Below are 24,993 nucleotides of genomic sequence, written 5' to 3' on the forward strand. Positions count from 1 at the left end.
CTATAATGAAATAGACAGGCTAAATGTTACAGGGAGGGGTAAAGCTGATGTGATCCTTTTTAGTATTTCATCCGAGAGGCTATGGAAATTGCTAGAGCAGAGCAAAGCACACAAAATTACTGGCTGAGGAAATCAGCTGAAGCCAGGAGTATTCTTAAATAATCTTCTAGCACAAGTGCTTAATAAAACTTCTGGGATAGCGCTAATCAGTGGAGAACAAATCCAGAATTCTGGGGGAAAAAAAAATAAAATAAATGAAAACACGAAACTCACACCTAGGACCAAATTTCAAGGCTTAATCCAATCCTAACCGGGGGATGTTAGCATTTGTGTTAATCACAAAAAAGATGAGCATCTATCCCATATTCATGATACTTTGATGCACGTATTTTTAGGGTTAAGTATCCGAACACCTGGTTTATTTTATTGCAAAGGTACTGTTGTATTTGCAGTCTTGCTCAGCACCGTGCAAGAAGTGTTGGGGTTTTAACCTGGGCTGAGCAGCAACACAAGATTACCTAAGCAGCTTTTACCCCTAGAAGAGCAAAGGAAACACCGTACCATAAAACAAGTTTAGCCTTTGAATCAAATGTTTAGGTAACGTCTTATGATAAAGCTCAGTGTGAAATGGATGTCTGCCTCCCTTAGGGCCACAGAGGGACATTAAAATCCAAGAACTCCAGCAAGGAGATACTCAGCCTTAAAAAGCAGAATTACAGATTGCTCCAGAGTGCTAGCCTTCAGTGACTCAAGCAGTCAGAACAAGCACGCTATGGTACCAACGCTGCTACTTAAAACTGCAGTAGCTTCCACTCTAACGAAAACGAAAAGTTTTTCATTATAAAACTGAGTATTAGGTATTCCTGACTCTATTTTGAGTATTCACTGCAGGCGTAAATCTGGTTAAGAGTTACCATACATAGTATTTTGCTTCACGATGCAAGTAACCTAGAATTGAGGCACCCAGCACTAAGTTACAAGAAATACTGGAAAATAACATTGCCAAATATTGGTGCAAACGTGCCCTGAGTGGAGTTTGGCTGGAAATCAAGGAACGGTTTTTTACTACTAGACAAGAGAAGAGGGGAATAGCTTTCCAGTGGAAGCTTTAAGGCAATGAACTGCAAGGTGGAGCATGCAAGCTGCTGACGTGGCTCTCTGTCCTAGCAAGGACTCGGCCACCAACCACTTTCAGACGAGTGGTCAAGCAGAGATCCTGAACGCCGTGGCCAGGCTGGTGGCACGTATCCCAGGAGCAGCAGCCTAACTCTTAGGTAGCAGATACCTAACCCTAGGTATCTTGGCCAAATTTCGATGTGGATAATAACATGCTGCCCACCTTCATTCCCCATAGCGTTTCAAATAGACAAGGTGTTTCCGTAGTGCCTGTCCTAGGGAGTCGCGCTGGCTTGCTGGGTGCCGTTCCGGAGACGGACACATCGGTCCTCAAAGAGACCTTCGGGTTGCCTCCGTGGTACTGTTAAGGAGAATGATTACTGCATATAAAATTTATACAGTTTGTGCTTTTTTTTTTTTTAGTTAAAATTATACATCTACTTATTAAGAATTGCTAATTTTTTGTGTCTTAGCATAAAAAAGGGCTTTTAAATGTAGATTTTCAGCTTTGCATACTAAACTTTGTTAGCAAGTCTCAATTCCCCAAGCAGAAAATTATGGTAGGATTTTTAGTATAAACACATATTTCTCAAATGCAGGAGCTGAACTGCCTAATCTAAGAAGGAACAGTTCTGGGTATTCTACTATTTACTTGGAAGCTATTACGTGTTTTTCAAAGTTTCTACCAACTTTTTATCAGACGGATCTTAAGAGCTTATACAGTTATGCTCAATATTAAACAGAGCTGTCATGGTAGGAGATTTCTAATATTTTAGCTACTCTTTTTTTATTTTTTTCCCCCTCCTTAGAACAGGGTAAGGAAATCAATACACCATTGCTAAGAAGTGGTTATCATAAATTACCAACCGAGCATTAGATTTCTGTGCAATGTTGTAGCTATGAGGTTGAATATAATCCTTTAGTATATAGGAAAAGTGCAGAGAATTAATAAAGCCAGTCCTGGTGTCTCCGCTTTAGAGCAGGAAATTGAATCGAGAAGTATTCAGAAAACAAAATCAACAAATGTCCAGAAAACTTGCTTTATAAATGAGAGACTTAAGAAACTCAATCTATCTTATCCAAAAGAAGGTTAATAGGGGAGTTGATCACCATCTATAAAGATAGCCCGTTAATCTAGCTGAAGAAGATTCAACAGGAAGATAAAATTAAACTTAGAGAGAGAGAAATGGTTAATACACATTAGCCATTGGTTGGTTTCCAGGGGTAATTAACCACTGGGGGGGGGGGGGGACACACATAAGGATGGTGTGGATTTTTGATCCCTCCAAATTTGTAAATCAAGGCAAGTTAATGTTCTAAGAGATCTGCTACAGCTCAGAGAGAAATTAAGGGTTTGCAGCAGAGATTACCAGGCGAGTATATTAGGCTTTCTAATCATTAGGAAGTTGATTAGGTTTGTGCTTTGGGATTTGGATCAGGCCCTCAAAAGTAGATTGTGAGGTTTTTTGCCGGGGTGGTTTTGTTTTGTTTTTGGTTTTTTTGGTCTTTACTGTTCCTACTGGGAAGCTAACGCAGATACCTGCTAACCACCCTACTTCACACTCCCTGTTTGAAATTTATACATGATACATTCATGCCCATGTGAGTACTGCAAACACTGAGTTGAAGAGCAAACCAAGCTGTAAAACGGCATTTGAACAGTTTAGTACAGGACTGAGACCCACCAGCAGCAACCAGATGTGGTGCCCCAGGAGCTCTACCCAGCCCTGCACTGCTGGGCGCTAACCATCCAACCCGGAAAATCTCACGGCGAATTTTTAACAGCTCTGTACTCTCCTTGGCTTACACCTATCCCCATCAGACACAAAGCAGAGAGGTGTAGTCACCTTCGCTTCTTCAGGCTGTTGAGACATAATTGTCAATTAGACTAACTGCAACGTGGTTCCTGCCGAACAGCAAACAGAACATGAAGGAGGAGATCAGAAGAGGAAGGAAAAAAGGAAAAAAAAAAATCATGCAGCGAGCAAGCAACTTAGCAGAGGGAATAATAGGGCAGGAGCGCAAATTTAGACCCTTGTTACCTGAAGATCAGGGCTGCGTATTCTGACATTATTAATTTTGGTTTCCAGGTCTAATTGACTCCGAGGCGGTGCAACCTTCTCATTGATTGATGGTGCAAATAAGGCTTGGAATCGACGGGGAAATGAAAGAGTTAACACAAAAAAGCTAACTAAAAAAGAAAAAGTATAGTACCATTACAGCCCCTTTATAATGTCAGAAGGAAGTTGTTAGGCTGTCATTCCACAGATGTTCATCCACACATATACAAGAACACAAACAAATCCCATGGGATCCCTAACTTCACGTGTGGCATACATAAACGCTCAAATTCTTCAATCATCACACATTTCCTCTTCCTCCTGCTGCGATAACAACGCAGGGAATAAAAGCACGCCACTTCCAAAAAAAAGGATTAATCGAGCCTGGGAAACAGGGCCCAGCTTATGAAAAAGCACTGCAGCCCTGGAAAGGACAAGCAAAACTACACTGAAATTATTGGGGGGGGGGGGGAAGCAATCCTAGCTTCTACTGCATAGAGCAATTACTCTTAAATACTACAGGTCTGCAGATTCGCATCTGTTCTGCTGGATTTCTCTTTGTCTTTAAAAGAGGAGAATAGCAACAATTTCACTATATAATTATCTTCTTTCCCTTCGATGAACGTTGATTTTTTTTTTTTAATTGCAGGTAAAAAGACAAAGCTTAGCCATTTAGGCAAAATAGCTTAGAATTAATTTCCTATTTTAAAACAACAGACGCAAACAGTAATAAGCGTCTCGGCTAAAGTCGCAGGAGCCTACCGTCTCTTTGTCCTCTCCGCAACGCTGCAAAAAGCATCTTGGAAAGAAACATCTTCTCACTGTACTTAGGACACAAGAATTAAGGCAAACTTTGGAAGTAGTCTTTATATTTTTTAATGTATGCAACTAGTAAATAGGCTGTAAATTCAACCTCTAAATCCAGTTTCCTGATGCCGCGCGGCCGCTCACGAGAGCGGACGCCAAACGCAAGTTCAGTGACCGCTGACACCCTGCTGCAAAAACACGACTTCCAGTGAGCGAGATATGTGCGTTTTGGTGAAAAAAAAGCTGCAGCTGGGAAAATTTCCCTGTAGGAAGGTGCAGAGAAGAAAAAAAAAAAAAAAAAAAAAAAAAAAGTAACAACGACCTCCTGGAAAAACAGAAATGGTGATGAAAGATGGGAGATGAAAACTCTCCATTGCCGGGGATCAAAAAGCAGCTGAAGCCCCGATCTGGCTGCTTCATCAGGACCTGATGGCTGGGGAGGAGAGTCTGAGCCAAGAAATGCCGAAACACCACTGACTTTTCCAGGAGAGCTCGACAGAGACTGGTGCTTTCAGCAGTCTCCCGAGAGGTGGGAGATGTCCCTTCAAACCCCTTTACCGACCCACGCGGAGCAACCACCCCCACCTAGCTGCTTTTCTTCCTTACGAACGGCACCAAAACTTCCTTTTTGCCAGAGCTTTTGCTCAACCCAGCAGTACTTCCAGCATCAGAAACCAGTTTTTAGATGTGTAGGGCTGGGCAAGCCGTCGAGGGTCGCCGCAGCGAGAAGGTGACATTTGTCACCTGCACACTGGCAGCAGGAGCTTGGAGACATGAGCTCCACGTTCCCGAGTAACAATCGTAGCTAATTAATGAGGACAAACAACTGTCGCTTTGATAAGAACGATGAACTGATGAGAGCTAGAAATAACGATCAGGTATTTTTAAATCTGAATTTTCACTTTACGAGGCTATTGCCAAAAGTCAGCACGACATGCACAGAAAAATCTTCATATGGTTCAACAACTTGGTGAGTCCTTTAACAAATGACCAAAACTACAGTTCACTAGAAACTGTATTTTCCTCTTAATGGTTGGCTGTATTTAAAGCTGTGGAGGGGAAACAGTGAAAACTAAAAAAAAAACTAAAAAAAAAAAAAAAAGGAAGAGCAAAAAAAAATCTAGGAAACATGAGTAAGAGAAAAACTACTGGAGAGTTCACTGCTTTTAATTCACAGTAAAGTATTTATAGATGTTAAGGGTCACTGGTAGTCTCACTAGTAAACAGCAGCAGCTGGTCGAAATTGTACCTCTAGAATTTCATTCATTTTACTGCTGACAAATAAACTTGGTGAATCAATGCCAATGTAATGTAGTGTCTGCACAGAAACATAAAAAAGTTTTTTAAAAAAATGCCCAACTCTCAGAAATTACAAAGGGGAAAATGACGTTAAGAGCAGCTCTGACCCCATCCCTGTTGCCTGGATTTGATTCCCTCCAGGCTGTATTTGAAGGCTTGTGGGTAGCCAGTTTTCCACCTTGTAGTTGTTTTTCTTCTTCTTCTTTTTTTTTTTAAGCAGTCCCGAAAATGTACGTTTCTGTCTGTACATTTTGTTCAAGACTAAACTCACCGAGGCTGCAGAAAGCTGCCTCCCTGCTTATTCCCTGGCATTTCCTTATAATCCACGCTCATGACCTCACTGTCTCGCTCACCCCAGAATTAGCAGCACGAGGTTATCTGATAGGGAATCTCACATTTCATTATTTAATAGGTTTGTGTTCATCATCCACTGCAATAAGGGCCAAACAGCAGCGATACAGTCAGTCTCTTCCAAAAGGGAAAAAAACAAAAAAAAACAACAAAAAATATAACTTTGAAGCACAAATATATGAGAAAACAAGCAGTGAGACCTGTGGCGGCCACCACTGCAGTGCCCACAGCTAAAGCATGCTAAGACAGTGACTTAACAGAGATCGGATGTCTCAATCTGCACTTGATGTTCATGAGGTTTTCTAACAAGGGCCAGCAGCTTAAAGCGTTTGTTTTAAGATGAAGTAGAAAAATAACCATTGGAGATGTCCCTCTGCAATGTAATTTTCTAGGCAGAGATTATTTTACTATATATGTGCAAGTGTGTGTGTGCATATATGACATGAGTAAAACTAAAAATAATAAAAATAGTTATTCCTACAACCAGAATCAGTTATTAGAAAGTATAAATCTACTTTGTGGGGGTATATTAATACCTTCACATGCATGCCCACTACTAAGGGCAATAGGATCCTGCAATAAGGCATCACCTGGGACTCTTGCAGGAGACTCGTCGCTGGAAACAGCTTCCTTACATCAAATCAGTGCTGCTATGTGTCAGATGCAGAGCAAACAGAGACTTCTCTTTCGGGGGGAAAAGAAAAGGAAAAAAAGGGGAAAAAAAAGAAGGATGATTCCGTGTATGTGAATAAACATGAACGTCAGCTTACAGATATGATCTGCAGTCGTCTAGCTCCAGAGTCCAGCTGACCTGCCAGCTGCCGAGTAACGAGAAGGTCTCCCGGGATGCTCAAACCAGCACGTCACACACTTGCAGCGCGGCTGCTCCAGGATCGCCTGGCGATCTGGCACTTTCTAGCCTAGCTGGAAAAATCTGGCACAGAGGAAAAGCCTAAGGGAAACCGGCACCGGGTGACAGGCGTGCCAGCAGCTCTACCTTCTCCACACCCCTTCATGCACTGCAGGGAGCAGCCATCTCCTGACTCACAGGTTTACGGGCATCAGCTGCTGGAGAAGGTGAGCACCGTCTCTCCCACCCGCACCATCATGCAAGTCGTTTTTGGAGTTGATTTTGCATGACGTGGGGCATCGCTGAGGATTTCTGCCGCCGCACGCCCGATGGAGCCCTGCGCGAGCCGAGCCAACGGGGAGCACACGAAGGCCCTGTTCCTCCCTTTCTCCCTTTCCCCCACAGCAAGGGGTATGCCAGCTCCAGGCCCCCACAGCAGCCCAAAGTGCAGGCTGCTAGGGTTTGCCAAGAGTAAGAATTTCTCAATGGCAAGTCTTCCCCACCTCCTTCCTATCTTTTTATTAGGAAAGAGAAGTTTCAACATCAACCTTCACTATCACGCCTTCCAAACGCGTCATCAGTGGCATCATGTTCGACAGCAGCAACCAGCGGCTCCCAGCGGCATCTGAACCATGGGGCAGGAGCATCGTGCCGATGCCAGCCACTAATGGGCCTCAACCATCAGGGTCCCCATTCCTTCTCATGCAAAATACAGCATGAGAGACAGTGAACACAGTGTCAAGATGCAGCCGGGACAGGCGCTGTACATGAGAGCTGGGAAAGGCTACTAACTCCTACAAAATAGGCAGTGCCCAAGACAACTGACTGCTAATGTAAGCTGTGTTTCTGCTGTCACTAGACAGTTCCTCAGGGGAGCAACCTCTCACATGGGTCCTGTTAGCCTAGAACAAGCTTCCTTTGGTGAAAAGCACTGTTTTAATTTGATTTCCCTTTGTACCACGCTTAGGTTTGTGGAAAACCTCAGTTGCACAATTCCAGTTCTGCAATTTTCCATTGTGCAATTCTATTATATGTGTATTATTCCTTTTTACAAGTTAAAGCACTTGCTGAAAGCTCTCTGACCTGCCTTCTCCCTCTGCGCTCTGGAGAAGCACCTCTCAGTCTCCCATGCACTTTGCCTGGCTACGGCTGAAAGGCTGTAATTCATCCATACTTTTCTTGACCTTCCTGTCACTTTAACACTGCTGGTATTTTGCTCTCGCTTGTCTTGCTTCCCCTCCTATGGCTGCTCTTTCAGGATCTCCTCAAACAGAGGAGATGAGTGGATGAGGCCATTCACAGCCAGAGTCCAGAGGGACAGGAGAGGACAGAGAGAAGATCGCGGACAGTGACAGCGGCTCAAGAGCAGCCCTGCGTGCAGCAGGTTGGCTCCCGGCTTCCAAATTATGAAAGAGGGGATGTGTGTAACAGGCCATCCTGTAGCCTCATGGATGGGGGATGCAACGGTCCACATGGCTCATCAGGAATATCTCAGCTCTCCGGCTTTCTCAGGGAAGCCCACAGGAGATTTTGGTGAGGAAAGCTCTGGCTGAGTGGAAATGCCACCCAGCACGAATCCAAAGGCAAACCTCAAGCGACAAAGTTAATTTGGCTCTTGCTGGCTGCTAACATCTCACATTTAAGAGGGGAAATGAAAAACAGAGGTACAAATGGACAGGTGTGGGATGCTGCAAAGCCACCAGAATGCATCTATATATGGAAAAAAGAGACAGAAAACAGAGGTTCAAAGATGACAATACGTGGAAGCAAATTCAGGAGTGGAGAAAGAAGGAAAAAAGTTGGGAGAAGATATTAGAAAGCAGAGCATGCAATACAGCTGGGTAAAATCCTCTCTGATTTGTCAGTGAAGTGGCCTAGACCTTGAATTTGAGAGAGGTTACTAGAGACCACTGAAAGCTCTCAACCACATGAGAAGAAAAAGTGAATTTTTGAGGGACCAGTCAGTAGATTCAAAGAACATGAAGAGCAAGAACCCAGTGGGGGATCTGAGGTTTGGGTCATGTGGCTTCAGCAACAGGGTAGAAGGAAAGAAAAAAGGTGAAAATCAGGTTAGGCATGACTGAGAAGGGGAGGGTATGTCAAGCAAAAAGGAGAAAAACAGAACAGAAGATGCAAGGGAAGTTTAAATAACAAAATATGCAGGAAAGAAACATACGCTACAGAGTAAAACAGTGATCAGAGAACGTGTTACAAAAGAAAGGTCAGAGAAGAAAGAGGGCCAAAAGAGCCAGGTCCAAGAACTGGTCATTTTCAAAGCAGAGAAAACTCTTTCTGGCTTGAAGGTCAGGTCAAGGCCAAAGAATAAAAACAGAAGACATAAGGGGAGAAAGGACATAGGGAAAATGAGAAAGCCAGAAAGGAAAAGAAAGCAGTGCTAACAGACATAGTTACGAGAAAATGAGAGGGAAGAAGAACGAAGCATAGTGCCGAGGAGCAGGAAAACTGGGATGCAGAGACAAAACAGCAGTAAGACTTTCCGAACAGAGCAAGACCTGGAGAGAGACAGATGCTCGCTGACATCTGCATGCAGCACAAACCTCAGCCTGTGCCGGAGAAATATTTCATTGTTCCGGAAGAGAGGATTTATTCTAGTACCTGATATTATTTCTTTCCCTACTGAATATAGAAGAGAAACACTTTTAAATAGGATTTAAACCTAGTAATAGGAAGTGTTAATATTTATATAGCTAAGTGGCCTTAAGCCAATGGGAAAACTCTACACCAAAAAAAATGTGTGATTATCTGATATTTGATAAAGATATTAGAGGTTACCACGTTTTTAAAAGGACAGCAAGTCGTTAAGTAATGATCCTTTCAAACTCAGTGAAGAGCAGACACTAGCCGAGGGCTTTAATTAGCATTGCCTTCTTTGAAGTACAAAAAAACCCCCAGCCTGGTCCACCTTAGAAAAGCGGCTGGTGGGTACTTGCACGCTCACCTGCGCACACGCAGTAGCTCCGGGGACAATAGGCAAGCGCACAGCAAAACCCAGCCAGGCTAGTTTGGAAACCGGACAAGCGGGAAGGCTAGACTGCATTTCCCGAAGTGTATCGTCCACAAACCTGAGAAGGGACCGGGATCTAGAGCAAATTGTGACAGCAGCAATATGAAAAAGAAAGGCAACTGCGACTGCAAGTCTATAAGAGGAAGAGCAAAAAAATCTATCTTCTTTAGCTTCTGGGAAAATAAAAATGCTAAATACAGCAAAGGGAAAGAAAGGATGAGGATGCACATAAAAGGAGACTAGGTCAGAAAAGTCTTGCCATAAAAACTTTCCTGTAATACGAACTTTTCCTTAATAATAGACATGGTTTGGATGAGAAGTCTCTCCACCTGCCCCTGGATATCCCTCTTCACCTGCTCAGCAAACTCCAGCCTCAAGCCGCTCTGTGCATACGCTCACCGACACGCTATGCAGAAAGAGAAGCGCGAAGCGCTTTGCCCAGAGGGATGGGGGCTAAAGCTGCGCGTCAGGAGCCTGGGCTCCCGCTTTGTGCTGCCTTGTCACATGGCTCTGCTCTGCTAGCAGCCGAGTATAATGCACTCAAATCCTAATCTCTAAAGCACTGTGTGCCAGTGCTTCGGAGATCAGCATTTCAGTCGATTTCCCTTTGCCGCTGCCACGGCGCGCAGGAGAGTGGCACAGCGGGGGAAAACCAACACAATGTGCAGAGATGGAGAGACGCACACGGTTGCGGGGGGGGGGGGGGGGCAAGAGCATGGTAGCAAAACATAAAGGGAAAAGGGAAAAAGAAGCAGCAGCAGAAGAAAAGAAAGAAAGACTGTGCATGAATAGGAACCTTGGGCCTTCGCCTTCCCAGCAACCCTAACAGCAGGATGTCTACAGCCACAATAAATCCGCTGTTTTCTGAGCGGGGATTTGAGTGACCTGCAGAATTTTTCTATTTCTTTGCTTAGAAAGGGAACGATAAGGCAAATCTCTGCTACAACCCTACTGTGCATCTAAGTATCTGTGAATATTTTAAGATGAGTTCCTCCTGCCTCTCCCATGTGCTTTAAAATTAAAAATAAGATGATACTGCAGAGGCTGGAAGAGTTGAAATTTGACCTACTACAGTTTGACTGCATGCTGTGTACCATCCTCTACAAACGAGCCTGGCACAGCACCCCAAAAGCCACAAGCAGGCAGTGCCTAAGCACTAAGCACGCAGTGTCTAAGCACTAAGCACCTTCAAGTTCAAGGCACGACGGCCACTGCTAAGACCCTCCCCCACCAAATGCAAAAACCAAACACTTAAAATGGTCAACAGGTTCAAAAATAACTGGGCAGTAATTTCAATATTAGAGTTCACTGCATGCTGACTATTGATATCTGCCTAGGGCAAAGACACGTTCCCGTGAATCAGAAGAGCAGCATGATTGCATGGGTATGATTTCAGACAGTATTTTCGCCTATCAACTCTACCAGCATTTTATTGGCTTTGCTAAACTGGTAAGGGCAATGTACGTCACCAAAATCTCCTTCACAGTACCTGTGTCAGGCTGGAGTACCGATACATAGGATTAGTATTATATACTGATAAGGCTCTTTGGAGTGAAAGCTCATTGAACTTTGCCCCTTAAGAGTGTTTAGACAGTCCAGTGGTCTGCTAACCCCGAACGCTTGGTTTGCCCATGGTTCTCCCATCACAGGCAGTCAGAGAGCATCTCGCTCTCATGACCCTCCTCCACAAACTCATCTGCACTCATCTGCCACGTAGGTGTGGACATACCTGCTCATCCTCCCCCCGAGCCCTTTTAGTCATCGGTTTGAAGGGCCCTGTGCGACTTCTGCATTACCTGATGTGCCTTCTGAGTAACGTTGCAGAAGGGGAAACTATACTGCCTGTTACATTTGGGTGTTTTGACAGATGTGCTCTCGCAGATTTAGTGGCTGTGGTTTAGTACGTTACTGCTCTGCCCTTCTGCGAAGGTTACTACTCTCGGATCAGCGGTGGCAGAACGGGACGCGTGCCTGAGCCGCAGCAACCACAGCTCGCAGGCAAACCGCTAGCAAAGACGGGCTTGCGTTAACGTATCAGCGAGGGGTGGGCAGGCACTGAGATACCACGATGGGTGCTGCGACAAGAGCAGCAGCCACCCTATAAATGCAGGGTGAAAACATCTGAAAACACCTTTGCAGCAAGATGCATCAGGACCCACCTGCTAGGCTGGAGGACATCATTTCTGGGGCAAAGTCAGTTTATGGAGTTCCTGCCCTCCCAAACTCTACTCTTGCTCCTGTCCTTGCCTCTCAGCGCGTTGTCCCTGGGACTGAGCTGCTGTGACCCTCTGTGGGGCCACCCCACAAAGCGGTGAATGGAGGCGCTTAGAAAAACAACCCATCACTCCTCCCTCCTCCATTTGTTGTAGGATTATTTTTAGCACAGACCAGTAGATAATCTGGTTCATAGTATGTCCCTCAAACAACGGCATCAGCACAACTGAAAACTGCCTTCTGCTTTGGCTGCAGGGAGAATGAATGCACAGAAAAAGGGTGGGAGTCTTTAAACTACTGCTGCTGCCAAAGCCTTTGGCTTGACTGGTATCCTTGAATTGCCAACTAATCCATTTTTCCATATTTCAGAAAGTTTTGCAACTCCCAGTACGCATCTTTCCATTTAAATGATTTTGAGATGAAGGATATCACCAGTGGTGAAGATAGGAAGCAAAAAGCATCATGACTTTACAGGGAAAGAGTTATCAGAAATCTAACGCTGAAGGAGATGGATTTATATTTGAAGGAGTCTCACATGCGGTAAAAATGTTACTCCTTCGGTCTCTCCTCTCCCCACCCACCCTCCCAAAGTCACTGGAAAAGAAAAGAAAACAAAAAAAAACTTGAAGAAGAGAGAAAGTTAAAAGTAGAACCAAACCAAACCAAAAGTAAATAAAAATGTTTTACGTGACTCCCTTGGGCACTGAACAGCAGACCTCCCAATAATGAGAGAGAGAAATGAAATTTTAAAATGAATGCAAGTGGGAGAAACCGCAGAGAAAATTGAGACAGAGTTTCACTCTTATTTATCCCAGACAAAGCAGAGATGCTCAGCTCAGAGCAATACATGGCATGGGAACGGCACCAGGATGGAGCTCTGACACAACTAATCTTCCTCTTCTATTCCCTCCTGTGCTTTTGAGGAGGAAAGGGGTGAGAAAGCAATTTAGTGTAGTGGTGCAACTTGTTTACTTCTCTGTACCACTCAGATCTCTTGGCTGAAATGTATTTTGGGAGGTGCCGGAGAGAAGGAAAGACAGAGGGTATTACAGGAGTAGAAAGAAGACAAAACTGTAAGACAGACCTCCAAATTTCACCACTGTCCCAGTGGTTCATGCAAGGAGCATCCATACGGCCAACAGAACACCAGCAAAATTACACGGGTTATCCAAGACTTACTGTGCTTGAATTGTTTAAGCCAGCTGGCTCATCTTAATGAAACGGCAATGCTCGAACGAGCAGCTTAGATGGCAGATCTAATGGGGCGGTGTGTGCGCCTGGCCTAATTTACCACCGCAAAAAGCCAGCCCACTCCACTGCAGGAGTCCTTCTGCTGCAATAAGATGCTCTCAAGCGCTTGGATAATTCAGATCAGAGCATGGCCGTGCACATGGGCATCTGCCCCATTTGAGGCTAGGAGAGCAAAGGACTTGTGGGTGACCCTACACTCTCAGTGCAGATGCCTTTGACTAAGCAGGGAAGAAGAAGGAGGTGAACATTTCTTAACAAATACTGGCTCATTTCTCCTGTCATTCTCAAAGGCTTTGTCCTTATCCTTGATGAAACTACAGTCTAAATGGTATTGCAAAAGTACAGACAGTCTCTTACGTTAAGAAAACAACTAACCATACCAAGTCACTGACTTCTTGCTCCTTTATAACCCCTCATTAGAGCTGATATATCAACATTTACATGACAGAGCCCTTTTTATTAGAAGCAAACTGTTCCTAAAATACATTAACAACTGTCACCTACATACTCAGTGGCTCTTTGCAGTCGGCCTAACACTTCAGAACACGTTAAAATCACACATAAAAGTTATAGTACCCTAACACTCAGGAAGTAAGAGTCTTTTAAAGGTTTAATTCAACCACTAATGGACTTTCTCCCAAGTTAGGAAATATTTATATATTCCTGATTTACTGCAGGTGTGGTAACCGAATTTGGACTTACATATACCAGCTGCTGGCAAATCAAGGAAAAGGCTTCATAAATCAGTTTAAGGCACAGTAAGCTTGATGGTGCTTGGACTGAGACAGAATTTCCCCATACAAGCATACAAAACAAATGGGAGTTTATAATTTTCTTCTGTCACAGCTCGTAACTTTTAAAGGTTAGAAATCAAAGCACCACCGGAGTGGAATTTCATACATTTGAATGGGATGGACATAAAGGCACCCCTGAAAATGGTTTATATCACTCCCATTTCATACAATGAAAGAATGAAGAATGCAGTGGTTGTGACAAAGGCAATGACTAATTCTGTCATTTGGTAAGTTCCTCCCACCAGAATTTCTCTAGAAAGATCAAGATTTTTTTACTTTCTCTTTGGTCTTTTTAAAATATTCTCCAACAATTATTCCACCTTTTTAAATGCAACTCCAAGGCATACTGTTTTTTTGCAGATATCTTCAACAAGTTGCACTGATTTCAAGTCATATATTGTAGACAAGAAGCCACAGTCACTTTCTCCAAGAAATATGAGATGGCAGAGATCCAGCACGGCTAGCACTCAAGGTGAAAGAACAGCACGGAAAAGGATCCACAAATTAATTGTCAATTATGGAAGACTGCTGAAGTGAATACTAGATGCATGCATGGGATAAATTACCAAGGCGCCTGCACGATTGAGTTGTGGACAGTGCAGAAGCAATTACTATTCTTTTTACAGGAATGAGATAGCATCACTGGAAGAGATCATAAAAGCAGAGGAGATGAGCAAGCTTATGCATCTCCACACACAATTTAAGAGTTAAGCAGAAAAGACACAAACAGACAGCAGTCCTCTAGAAGGAACTAGTCCATACCCAACTGAAGGAACCTGCCTATAAGGAAGGCACTGGAAATAAACTGCTCGTACTGTTTGCATGAAGATAACCAAAACGGCGCTGTCATAGCCATACTTACAATGTGGGCATCTTCTATGGCAGAAGGTAGGGCAACTCATTTCCTGTACCATGTCACAGAAAAGCCACCAGCTAGCAAAGACTTCCATCTTCTCTGACACAGGTGGTTTTGACAGATAGCCTAGGCGTACTCGATACCCAATTACCATCAATTCCCAGGACATGCCGTACAAACTCCGGATTCTTTCTCAATAAACACTCGTGAGCCACTTCTTGGCTTGCACGACTCAAGAATGACACAGCAAAGTTGCTTTTTAGTATGTGTTCTCCACGTGTCCGCTTGGTCCTCGCTCCCATTGGCATGCCACAGGAGTGTGGGAAGAACGAGAGATCAGTGTCAGCGCGGCAGCTGCTCCTCCTGGCTCCCGGAGCACAGGGAGAACAGCTTTTGCCCAAAGCATGGTGAGTGATATCATCAAGATAGCAAGCCAAGAACAGAAGGGATACATCAGAAAGGAAAGAGGAACAAGAGCTTCCCCTTACAAAGCAAACAGTCACATTTTCGTAGAGCAAAACCTTTGCCTAAAGAGCTCTCACAAAGTACCTCAGGGGAGATTCAGACCATTTTGAAGTGCTGGAAGAAAACCAGTCCTGGGGTTAAGGTGGTAACCTGGATCTGGGGAGACCCAGTTCAGTTCTTTGCTCTGCCAAGTGCTCTCATATGATCTCAGGCAAAAGCACTTCAGCTGCAGTTACCCGACACCTTGCCTTCAGGAGCAAAGCCAGCCTGGGAAGTTCTTGCCTTCCCCCTGCCTGTCTTTGGCTGTCTCCACACTTGGGTTGCCCTAGAAGCCCACAGGCACTATGTTGTAAATTGAATTACTGAACTGAAAGGGGTTAAAAGCAAGCTGTGCGTCAGGGGGGCTTTTTACTTTGGATTGTTTAAAGGACCCACAACCAGCTCCAGCAGCAAAACCGATGGAGCGGGGGAGAGGACCAGGAAGGCTGTGGTAGCACAGGGGCTGGCTCAGCAGCTAGGCGCAAGGTCGCAAAGCCAACATCGCTGCCAAACTCACGTGGAAGAGCAGCTTTGGTCACGACAGCTGAGGTATGACAGAGGCAGTTGCTGCTATTTAAGATGCTACTTCCCTTCGCACCTCCCTCTGCAGCCCCCTTTGCAGGGATTACCGCCCTCATAGCAGGGGCAGCAGAAGGGAACATATGTCAGCACTTCACCTGCTGCTGATCGGGGCAACCTACAGCCAGGAATTTGCTTAAGCCAGCACTGCTGCGGACTCCAGCACGCTGCGTAGCCGCTTCCCTGAAGTCCGCGCCTCCAGCCATTATCTTGCAGATGGGGACGGTGGCCCCGCTCATGGGGTGCTGCAGGGACAAGTAGAGGCACCAGGACACCCCAGGTAAACAAGGGCCACGGGGAGACCAACAACAGAAAGCAGCAGCCAGGCTCATTTTGGCGAGCTCCAATTTTAAAAGCCGACATACAAATCTCCGCTTACCCTCCATCATATGGACGTTCTCCGGCAAAGCCCAGCTCCTGATTAGCTCAGTACATCACTTGCCAGCACTCTCTGAATGAGCCTCTGAGCCCAATTAGCAGCAGATGCAGCACTAACACTCCTCACCTGCTGTGCTTACCGTCTTCAGATCAGGAAGGGAAGGGAATATATCAAAGACTTGTGGAGGGAAGGAAGCTTAGAAAAGGGCTCAGAAAGGATGAGGGAAATAGATGTCTGCGACTGCTCCTCAGGCAAGGAAGCAGAGACCTGTACAAAAGGGAAAGCGCGCAGGCCTAGGGAAAACACTGCTTCAGATCACGGAAAACATCCAAAGGGCTGCTCCAGCAGTCTGCGACAGGAGCATGGGGCCTGGGCATAGCTGGGAGCATCGCGTGGGCTCTGGGGACACCCTGGCCTTGCCTGGACTCCAGGGGAGCTCCCCCACCAGCTTCGGCACATGCAGAGCTTCCCTCTACCTGCTTGGAGCAGATCAGCTAAGGCACCGAGGTCACCTCCTCTTTCCCAGGCCTGCCATGAGTTCTCCTTGACTCTCGGTGTGTGTTTAGTGCTAGGCACAGAAAGAATGGAGGTTCTCAACTCTACCATTGCAATGCAAGTAAAACCTGAACAGGTGCCAAGTAACTAAACTTTTCTGAACTCCTAAACTCCACTGCTGCCTCCAATTTTTACCTTTACCCATCAACCATCTGTCATCCTCTTTGCTTCAGCTGTTGGCATTGTTTTTAACAATTGGGAGGATGGGATGAGTAAACTTAATGCTATATTCAGACTTTCCTATCAACTAGTGAAAGGCAGCTGCTTACCCTGTATGCTGGCTTCCTCTGCTCAACATGCTGTCTGCTTGGATCTCATTCCATGAAACCTAAATCTCTCCATGTGTTGGACAAGGATTCTAGGCATGCCACATAACCTGGTGGCCCATTTGCCATAACTTTTACACGTGTGCCTTTTCTAAACTTCCAGCTGCCCTAGCAGTAAAAGGAGAATGATTTTTTTTTTTTAAGTATACATATCTTGAACATATATAGCAACCATATCCATTGGGTGAATTTTTTTTTTCCACCTCAGAAAAACCTTGGTGACTGTACTATATAGAAATAATGGAAATACCTTAGAAGAATGGTCTTATTCACAGTGTAGTCAAACAGGCCATCTAGGATCCCAGGAATATTTATATTTTTACTGATGCCTAGATTTTAGACTTGTGGCCTGTGGTGACTGCTAACCAATCAGCAAGTGCAGCCCACACATCATGGACTAGCTCCACAATAGTCTCAGCAGATAGACCTTACCCAGGCTCAACAAGCAGGATTGTGCAACACAGAAAAGCATTCTGGAGCCGCTGATAGCCATCTGTGAAACAAGTCTTCCTTTGGCCTCAAAAATACGTCACAAATGGCCAACATTTCCAAACAATGCTCCCAATACGAAGACAATTAAATAGATGGTTGTGCTTTCTATAGACAGTGAGCATCTGTTCTCCCTTATCTGTGAAGTGGGAATGATGATGCATTTTCAGAAAAATGAAATTAGTGTCTCTTTCACTGTGCTTTACTACTCTGTTTGCTTTTCAGTCATTTACTCCTTGTCTACAGCGTGAGAAATTACTGCTACAGGTTTCACACAGCGAGCTGTCAGCAGCAAGCATCCCAGCGCGGTGAGACACTCACAGCTATGGCTGAATTCTGCCCTTGCAGGTCAATTACACAAATCAGAGGTAGAAACAAAGATGCAGAAGTCCTGAAGCAAACAAACGGTGGAAGAGCTTTTTTAGGCAACGTGACTTAGGAGAAGTTTTTAAATGACTTTTCTAATCTAGGCTTTCAAAGTGGAAAGCAGACATTTTCTTATATCCTAAGAAATTATGCAAGGCTTCTAATTTAAATTGAAAAGTGAAGGAATACCTGTCCTTAATACTTAAAGAAAGGAGAATAGCAGAGGTGGAAGCCTGCTCTTCAGTTCACCAGAAGACAAAAAATAAAGCAGCTTACAGCAGCCCGGGTATCCCCTGGGGGGACCTCTGGTCAGCTCGCTGCCATTATAGGAACCTCAAGACCCGGCAATGCAAAATGCCCATTAATCCTCCTCCTCCTCCGCCACTAGAGCACACTGTAATTTAGCTTTTAGGCTTCGCGTTCACACAGAGCGAGTGGAGGTGCTGAGTACCTTGTGGTATGGAGAGAGGAACACAGCGCATGTTTGTGGGTTTCCCTGAACCACATCTGTAAGACACTGGATACACGCGGTCCCTTGCGAGCTTACATTTCTTGACTTCCCTGTAATGTCTTTTAGAGCAGACCGTCATTTTTTAAATCCTATCCGCCAAACACTGTCTCACTTTTACGGCATGACAAGCTGTATAAGCATCTGTGAAGTGAATTCCCTCCAGATGAGTGGATAAGATCATTGTATCATGGTGGATAATATCATTGCATCATGTATCCATTCTAGACCATTATTTTTGGTTGGAAGAGAAGCAGTTGCAATTTCTAAAGACATAAGTAGGATAGTATTCCTTGTTAGTTAATAGCCCAACTTGCTCCTTTTGCCCTTGGACATCCCAGTACATTTTGAGTGATCCAGCAGAGTTGTTCCATTTATTCAATATAATCTGTGTTACTACAAGAAAAGTGTGAGTCTGAAGAATGCCTATTGGTAAAACCGTTTCACAAATCCAGCATTCAGTCAACTTACATCAAACACGCTCCTTCTACATAAACATCTATAAAACAGTAAGCAATCAGGTAAAGTTCCATGAAAATCTGTCCTTTGAAGAGGAGCTTTGACAATGACCCAAAGCTCATACTGTGATGAAGTATTCAGAGTCAAAAATGAACTTGGGTCATGAAAGTATGTGGAGGAAAATCTTGACTCATGGAAACATCTCCAGTACAGACATGGCTTTAACACATGAAAATCACAAATCAAAACCTCTTCTGGCGAGTAACCACTGAGCAGCTGCTCCCTGGTTCCTGGTATTGCAGAAATTGCAATGCGGAGGGGGCTACCGATAGCTAAAACCATTTTTGCCAGCCAACACCAGGAAGCTCTCATTCGAGTTTCACCTCAAATTCTCCTGGTTTCACTCCACTGGGCCTAGACAGTACAAACGTGCCTGAGGCAGACAACGGAAACGCTGCTCTCTCCCAGTTTCAGCCAGTATCACCATGACACAAAATCAGAATAGGAGCAGCAGTGAGGTTCAGTTAATATCAAATTAAAACATATTTGCAGTGGATCATACTTGCCTATTCTTAACTTTCAAGATTGCTAGGGAGATTGGGTTGTAGAGTGCTCTGAAAGTATTAAGCGTGATATTAACTGACAAACCAAAAAGTGTAAATAATGTTTTTATATATTAAATATATATATTTTATATATTAATATAATGCACCTATAATATTACTCTAACTCCAGAGAAAAAATGGATTACAAAGTGTAAATAAACAATGAAGACATGATGCCAAGAACACCCAAAATATACAGGGGAAGATATCTGCTGCAACTTTACAGCCACAGTTTGGGACTTTATACAAAATTTGAGATTTTCTGTTCTTCATTACTCATGTAGAAAGAATGAAATGGGCTCTAAAGAAGAGTGACAGAAATGGGGAAAGTAAAGTGTAAGATCCATACTCAGTTAGCTTGTTGACTTTTTAATCAGAGTGGGAAAAAGACCCAATTACTGTACTGAAATTCACTGACACTTGTCAGGGTGCTTTATAGCTCTCCTTTGTGATCACCAGTACAATAAGTACCCAATGACTTTCAACACATACATTTCAAAACATCCAGTACATGAGAACAGTCTGCCTGCACAAAAAGTACCTTTGTGATAGTCCCTAAATGTCCTCCAATATTACTCAAAGAAAGAGAAAAATATTTGTTCCAAGATATGTAAAAAAAAGGAGAAAATTTGATGTGATGGTACTTCAGATTAAAACCAAGCAATTTTATTTTGTGTTTCATATGCTCTCCAAGCCCACTAAGTGTAATTACAGACACCTGACTACTTACATATCTCTCTGTACAAAGGAAAAAGGAATACAATTTTTGGCTGTCCAAATTACAAGAGACTGTAATACACAAAAGCAATAAACACAAGTTCTGCCAGCAATCAGATAACACTTACTGTAAACAATAGCTTTTGTGATTTATTTGAAACAGGTTCAGCTGCTACAACTTAAGATTTGGTTATTCTCAGTTTGTTTGTTTGGGTTTTTTTGGTAGGATTTCCAGCAGTTGCCTAAGACATGATGGAGGTGTTTAACCAGAAGAGATTTAGAAAAGGGGCCAATGTTGCATTGCATACGAAATATGACTAAAAGGTATTTTGCAAGATCATTTCTCCATCTCCCAGTAGCTACTACTAGGTAGCAGTAGCCGCTTTGAATACTTTCTCTTCCTTGGCTCTCAGCTGTCTAGCACTGCGCACAGCTTGATGCCGCACAAAAGGCGACCAACGTTCAGAACCGACTGCAAGCTGCATCCCCACTTCAGTTCTGCTTGTGGGTTTTGATATAAGTGGGAAATTGTACACCTCACCAAAGCAAGTATTACTTCCAGGCACGTGCCCAGAAAAGAGGGGCTACGTTTCCTGCAATGGTATTCAGAGTGGTTTGATCTACTGTAGCTCTGGGAACCAGGGAAGGAGCCCTCAGAGGTGTCCACATCCTACTTGAGTGAATACCACACCTGTGAAAATGTGCCATGTTACAGATGGCTATTCCAGCGTATGTTTGGTTAACGAGACACGAGTGTATCTGCAGCAAAGATGCAGACCAAAAGCACCTTGGGCTTCCAGGTGGGAAGGGGCAGACACTGCATGGATCCCACCTCCTTAGGATGCCACAGACCCATCTTCTCTGTCCACCCCGGTTCTCCTAGGCCCCAGGCCCGCCTGAGCTCCGATGTCTCGGAGGTAGGCAACCTCTTCACAGACTCTCCAGTTGACTAACAGCTGCAAAAAGCTCCCCTTTCCCATCTCAGGGAGACCAGATCCAACAGGTTCATGGCTAGTTTCCATAAAGGCAAAGACTGGCTTCACATTAACATCTGCAGCCAAGGATCTGGCACCAGTGAAGCCACAAAAAGCTTGATGCAATCTTATGTTCCCTCTTCTCCTTCCAGCTATACATCACTTCGAGTTGCAAGATACCTCAGGTTTGTATTTTGTTTATTTTCCAAATGTAGATTAGCAAGAAAATGGAAGGTTAACAGAACATTAAGGCTGAGAATTTAAATGAACTAGTCAGGAAAAACAAGGCTGTAATTCTCATAACCACTCAACCATCTTGCACATATGCAGAATTCAATATTGTTATAGAGGCTGAGAATTTTATGTTGCAGTATACCTGTAACACGACAGAGCTGCATTTGTTGCAGGAACTTTTAATTTCCTAACTTGTACATTCAATTCACAATATAATTTTGCACTAACTGTTTTCTGTTGGTGGTAGGAGTTTTTAAACACTCATTTCCCATGCTTTAAAAATAAATGAATGAAACGGCGTTTGAATACTGAAATAAATGCAGATGACTTTTGCCAATTTCTACATACAATTTACAGACTAAATATATCTATCTATCTCACACCTATACCTTTAGAATCAATTACTGAAATAAGCATATTTAGTGTGCAGAACTCAACAGCACATATAATTGGAGCCTAGCACATTAAAAGTTTAGAGAAACCTTATGTACGTGTGACTAGAATTTCAACTACATACAGAATTATTTCAAATAAGCTCAAAAAGATAAAATGTAGTTAATGCTTGGTGGGGAGGGGGGGATTTGGAAGATTTACATACTCCCCCCATAAAGAGCTGGTTCAGGCTATGTTAGCCTTCTCCCTTCCTCCACAAAAACCCCTCCACAAACTGGTGACTCATAAAACTTGACAAGTCTGACGTGTTTGCAGTCACTGAGTCTCTTCCCATCACTCCCTTACCAAAGCTAGTATGTGCCTGTGGGCCAAGAATAGAGCAGAAGTCCTGGCCAAGAAGTCCCCTACGCCTGCGGGGTTGTGGTGAGCATAGCTTTGACTTGAGTTTTCCCTGATGAGTTCAAGAACAGAGTCCTCTTCTACATGACACACCTAGAAAAGCATTTCTTCAATAAATGCACTTCATGAGTGCAGACCATTTTCGCCCTGCCTTCTGTGGGCAAGGGAAGAGACAGCACAGTGCGTTCCCGGATTCGGACGGTTCCTGCACCCGGCACAGCAGTCTGCTCGCCCGGCGTGAGGCAGGACGTGCAGACCAGCCTCTGCAGCAGGCCTGCACACGTGTTTCTTAAGCTCGCATTTGCTTCAGGAAGGGAGAGAAGCATGGAAAGAGGGATCCAGGACAAACACAATGCCTCATAGCTGACGTAATGCAGCAGTCATTTTCAAAGCTTTCTCCTTCCAAAATTATGGTAATTGGATGGAGGAACAGACCTATTTAGAAATATTCTTTTTCTGACTGTAATTTATAAGCCAGTCCAAACAGCAAGACAAAGAAGACGGTCTCGCCTCTTACACTGTAAGAACTTATTTCAGAAATGGAAGTTAGCAAATGACAAAGATATTTTTATTTTTCCAGCCTTGAGATGTACAGCAGCTCTCAAATGCCATTAACATTGCCACATGCGTTCACAACCCTGCCCATGCTCAACAGAGGCTGAACCTTCCAAGAGGCTATGGCAGGTCACCCCAGCAGCTACTGCACTTCCCCAGACCAAACGTCAAAAATCACGGAATGGCTGTCGAGAATCTGCTCTGTATGGAAGCCACAGAGGGGCGATCTGGGTCTTCTCACTAAACTATGCTGAAATCTTGCCAGATTTCAGGAGTACACATGCCTCTGCAGATGGCTGCATGAACATTAATGGTAAGAACAATAAAAGACTCACTTCTGATTATGTGTACTATCAACATGTGTGTGGGGGGGATCATTTGACTTTTTTCTTTTCTAACCTATCTAAAGGTAGTCATCAGATGTTTAGCTTTCCCCCCTCCTGCAACTGTTTTATGTTACCTCCAGCCAAAACATTTTACCTGTTTAACATATTACATCCCAGTGCACTGCCGAGCAGACAGGTACTTCTAGAGCACTACGTAAACCAAACCCACATGTTAAGTAAAACAGTGACCCAATGCAACGTGTGTCCATCCACAGTCCTTCAGCCACAGGTATCACTCCCACATTTGCTGCATGAAGAGATGAAGATTCCCTCAAAGCAACTGAACCTTAATCCCCCCTCCCAATTTCAAATATATGCATGAAGGAAACACTTCAACCATCAGGGTCTGTTCCCGTAAGGCACACTTCTTCTCTGTAATTAGTTTCCACTGGTCAAGTGGTTTTGCTTCTACATACCAGGCTGGAGTAGTGTTTTAAGAGATGCTCTATGATTCATCCTACACAGTCTAATGTGTTTTCTTTTTCTTAACGCAGAATAGGAAGGAGTGAGAGAAAGAGGAGAGAAGGGGGAGAAATTGCCTGCAATCATATTGTTACACTGTGCACAGTTTATGGCTGGCACACATCCAGTTTGCAGTTGCGATAAGAAATGTGTAATCCTATTATACGGAGAGGAGTCAGAATGTACAAATAGGTCTTGGAAATAGGAACTTCTCCTGTAAGAGTATTCTTTTCACCATAATAGTTCAGCAAGTAGGTCTAGACAGCAGCTCTTCACTATTCTCCCAGCTGCTAATGGAAAGCCCAACCGTCAAAACAATTCACCACACATCAGCTGGTATTTTTTATGCAAGACAAAACAAGTTGCATTGTGCATTTACTTACAAGTGTAACGTTAATTAAAACAACAGCTACAAGTCCTCGTGATCTGGCATGTGAAGAGTGTATTTTGCTGTATAAAGAGACCACAGTTTGCACTAATACTACAGCATACTGCGAGGCCATCAAATCCTGTGCACGAAGCAGTTTTTAGGAAACACTAACTGCTCACTGGCTACAGGAGCCACCACTCATGGCATTTTGTGCCGCAGTTTCCTTAATCAGAATATACAGAAGCCATTTCCTGAGCCCGCCGTTACGGGGCTGCTGAAAGCACATTCTTTGCTGCACGTATAAAGCCAAATATCACCGACAATGTAAGCTGGCATTTCTGTGTAGTTAAATTCCTGGATAATTCCAGCCCGACTACCTATTTTTCTCATTTCTTTCGCATGACAGCACTGCGTTGCTGCGGTTATGACTCAAAAAAGTGGCTATGCATTCCCTGACCTCGGACACATACCCAAGTCCTTTTGGCTTAAGCAGAGTAAATTGAAATAAGGGACAGTGCTCTCTTGAAAGACAGTCACCTTCTGCATGAGGATCTTGGCACCAGTGGGGTGATGAGATCCATGCCCAAGTGGCTGCATTCAAGAGTGAACGAGGTCACCATTTAAGCTTATTCCTCTGCTATCTGACCGAAGAGCAAGTTCCTCAGAGAGAAGGGCTTTTGAAGTACAAAGTATTAAGAAAGATGGGCTTTTTTCAAGCCAAAAAAAAAAAAAAATCTACAAGCATGTCAGGCAGGAGTAAAGGACAATGGTCCTTTGATTGCAATGTAGACACAAGCACCATAAATTAGCTCAAGAAGCACGAGGGTAAACTAGCTTATTATGAACCCCATTAGACTGTGACTGGAGTATTATTAGCATGTGAACTAGCTGTTTAAGAAGCTAGATTGGGTATATTTGCATTATACCGCAATTATTTCTGCGACTACAATGCAGACATTCTCAATAAGCAACAACAGATGCATTTAGCATTCTGTCTCCCAACTTCTAGCGGCAGCAGAGTTCACAGGTAGGAAATGTAATTCTCTTCAGAGCAGAGGAGGGAATCAGCCATGAGAGAGAGAAAAAGGCAACATAAATAGTTCTATTAAA

At 43.9% G+C, this 24,993-nt stretch overlaps 1 protein-coding gene across 6 annotated transcripts in view; it reads right to left on the reverse strand.

Annotated features, from left to right (window-relative positions):
• Positions 1–24,993, reverse strand: part of KLHL29 (kelch like family member 29) — a 374,292-nt gene that overhangs the window by 264,232 nt on the left and 85,067 nt on the right. For 3 of the 6 annotated variants that reach the window (XM_064508354.1, XM_064508358.1, XM_064508353.1), the window contains one exon: positions 1,340–1,477. The exons of the other annotated variants lie outside the window; for them this stretch is intronic. In XM_064508354.1, coding sequence (XP_064364424.1) covers positions 1,340–1,477 — 138 coding nt within the window. The remainder of the gene's footprint in view (positions 1–1,339; positions 1,478–24,993) is intronic. 6 annotated transcript variants of the gene reach the window in all.

The sequence above is a fragment of the Dromaius novaehollandiae genome, chromosome 3 (assembly GCF_036370855.1).
Source record: "Dromaius novaehollandiae isolate bDroNov1 chromosome 3, bDroNov1.hap1, whole genome shotgun sequence".
Classification (NCBI taxonomy): Eukaryota; Metazoa; Chordata; class Aves; order Casuariiformes; family Dromaiidae; genus Dromaius; species Dromaius novaehollandiae.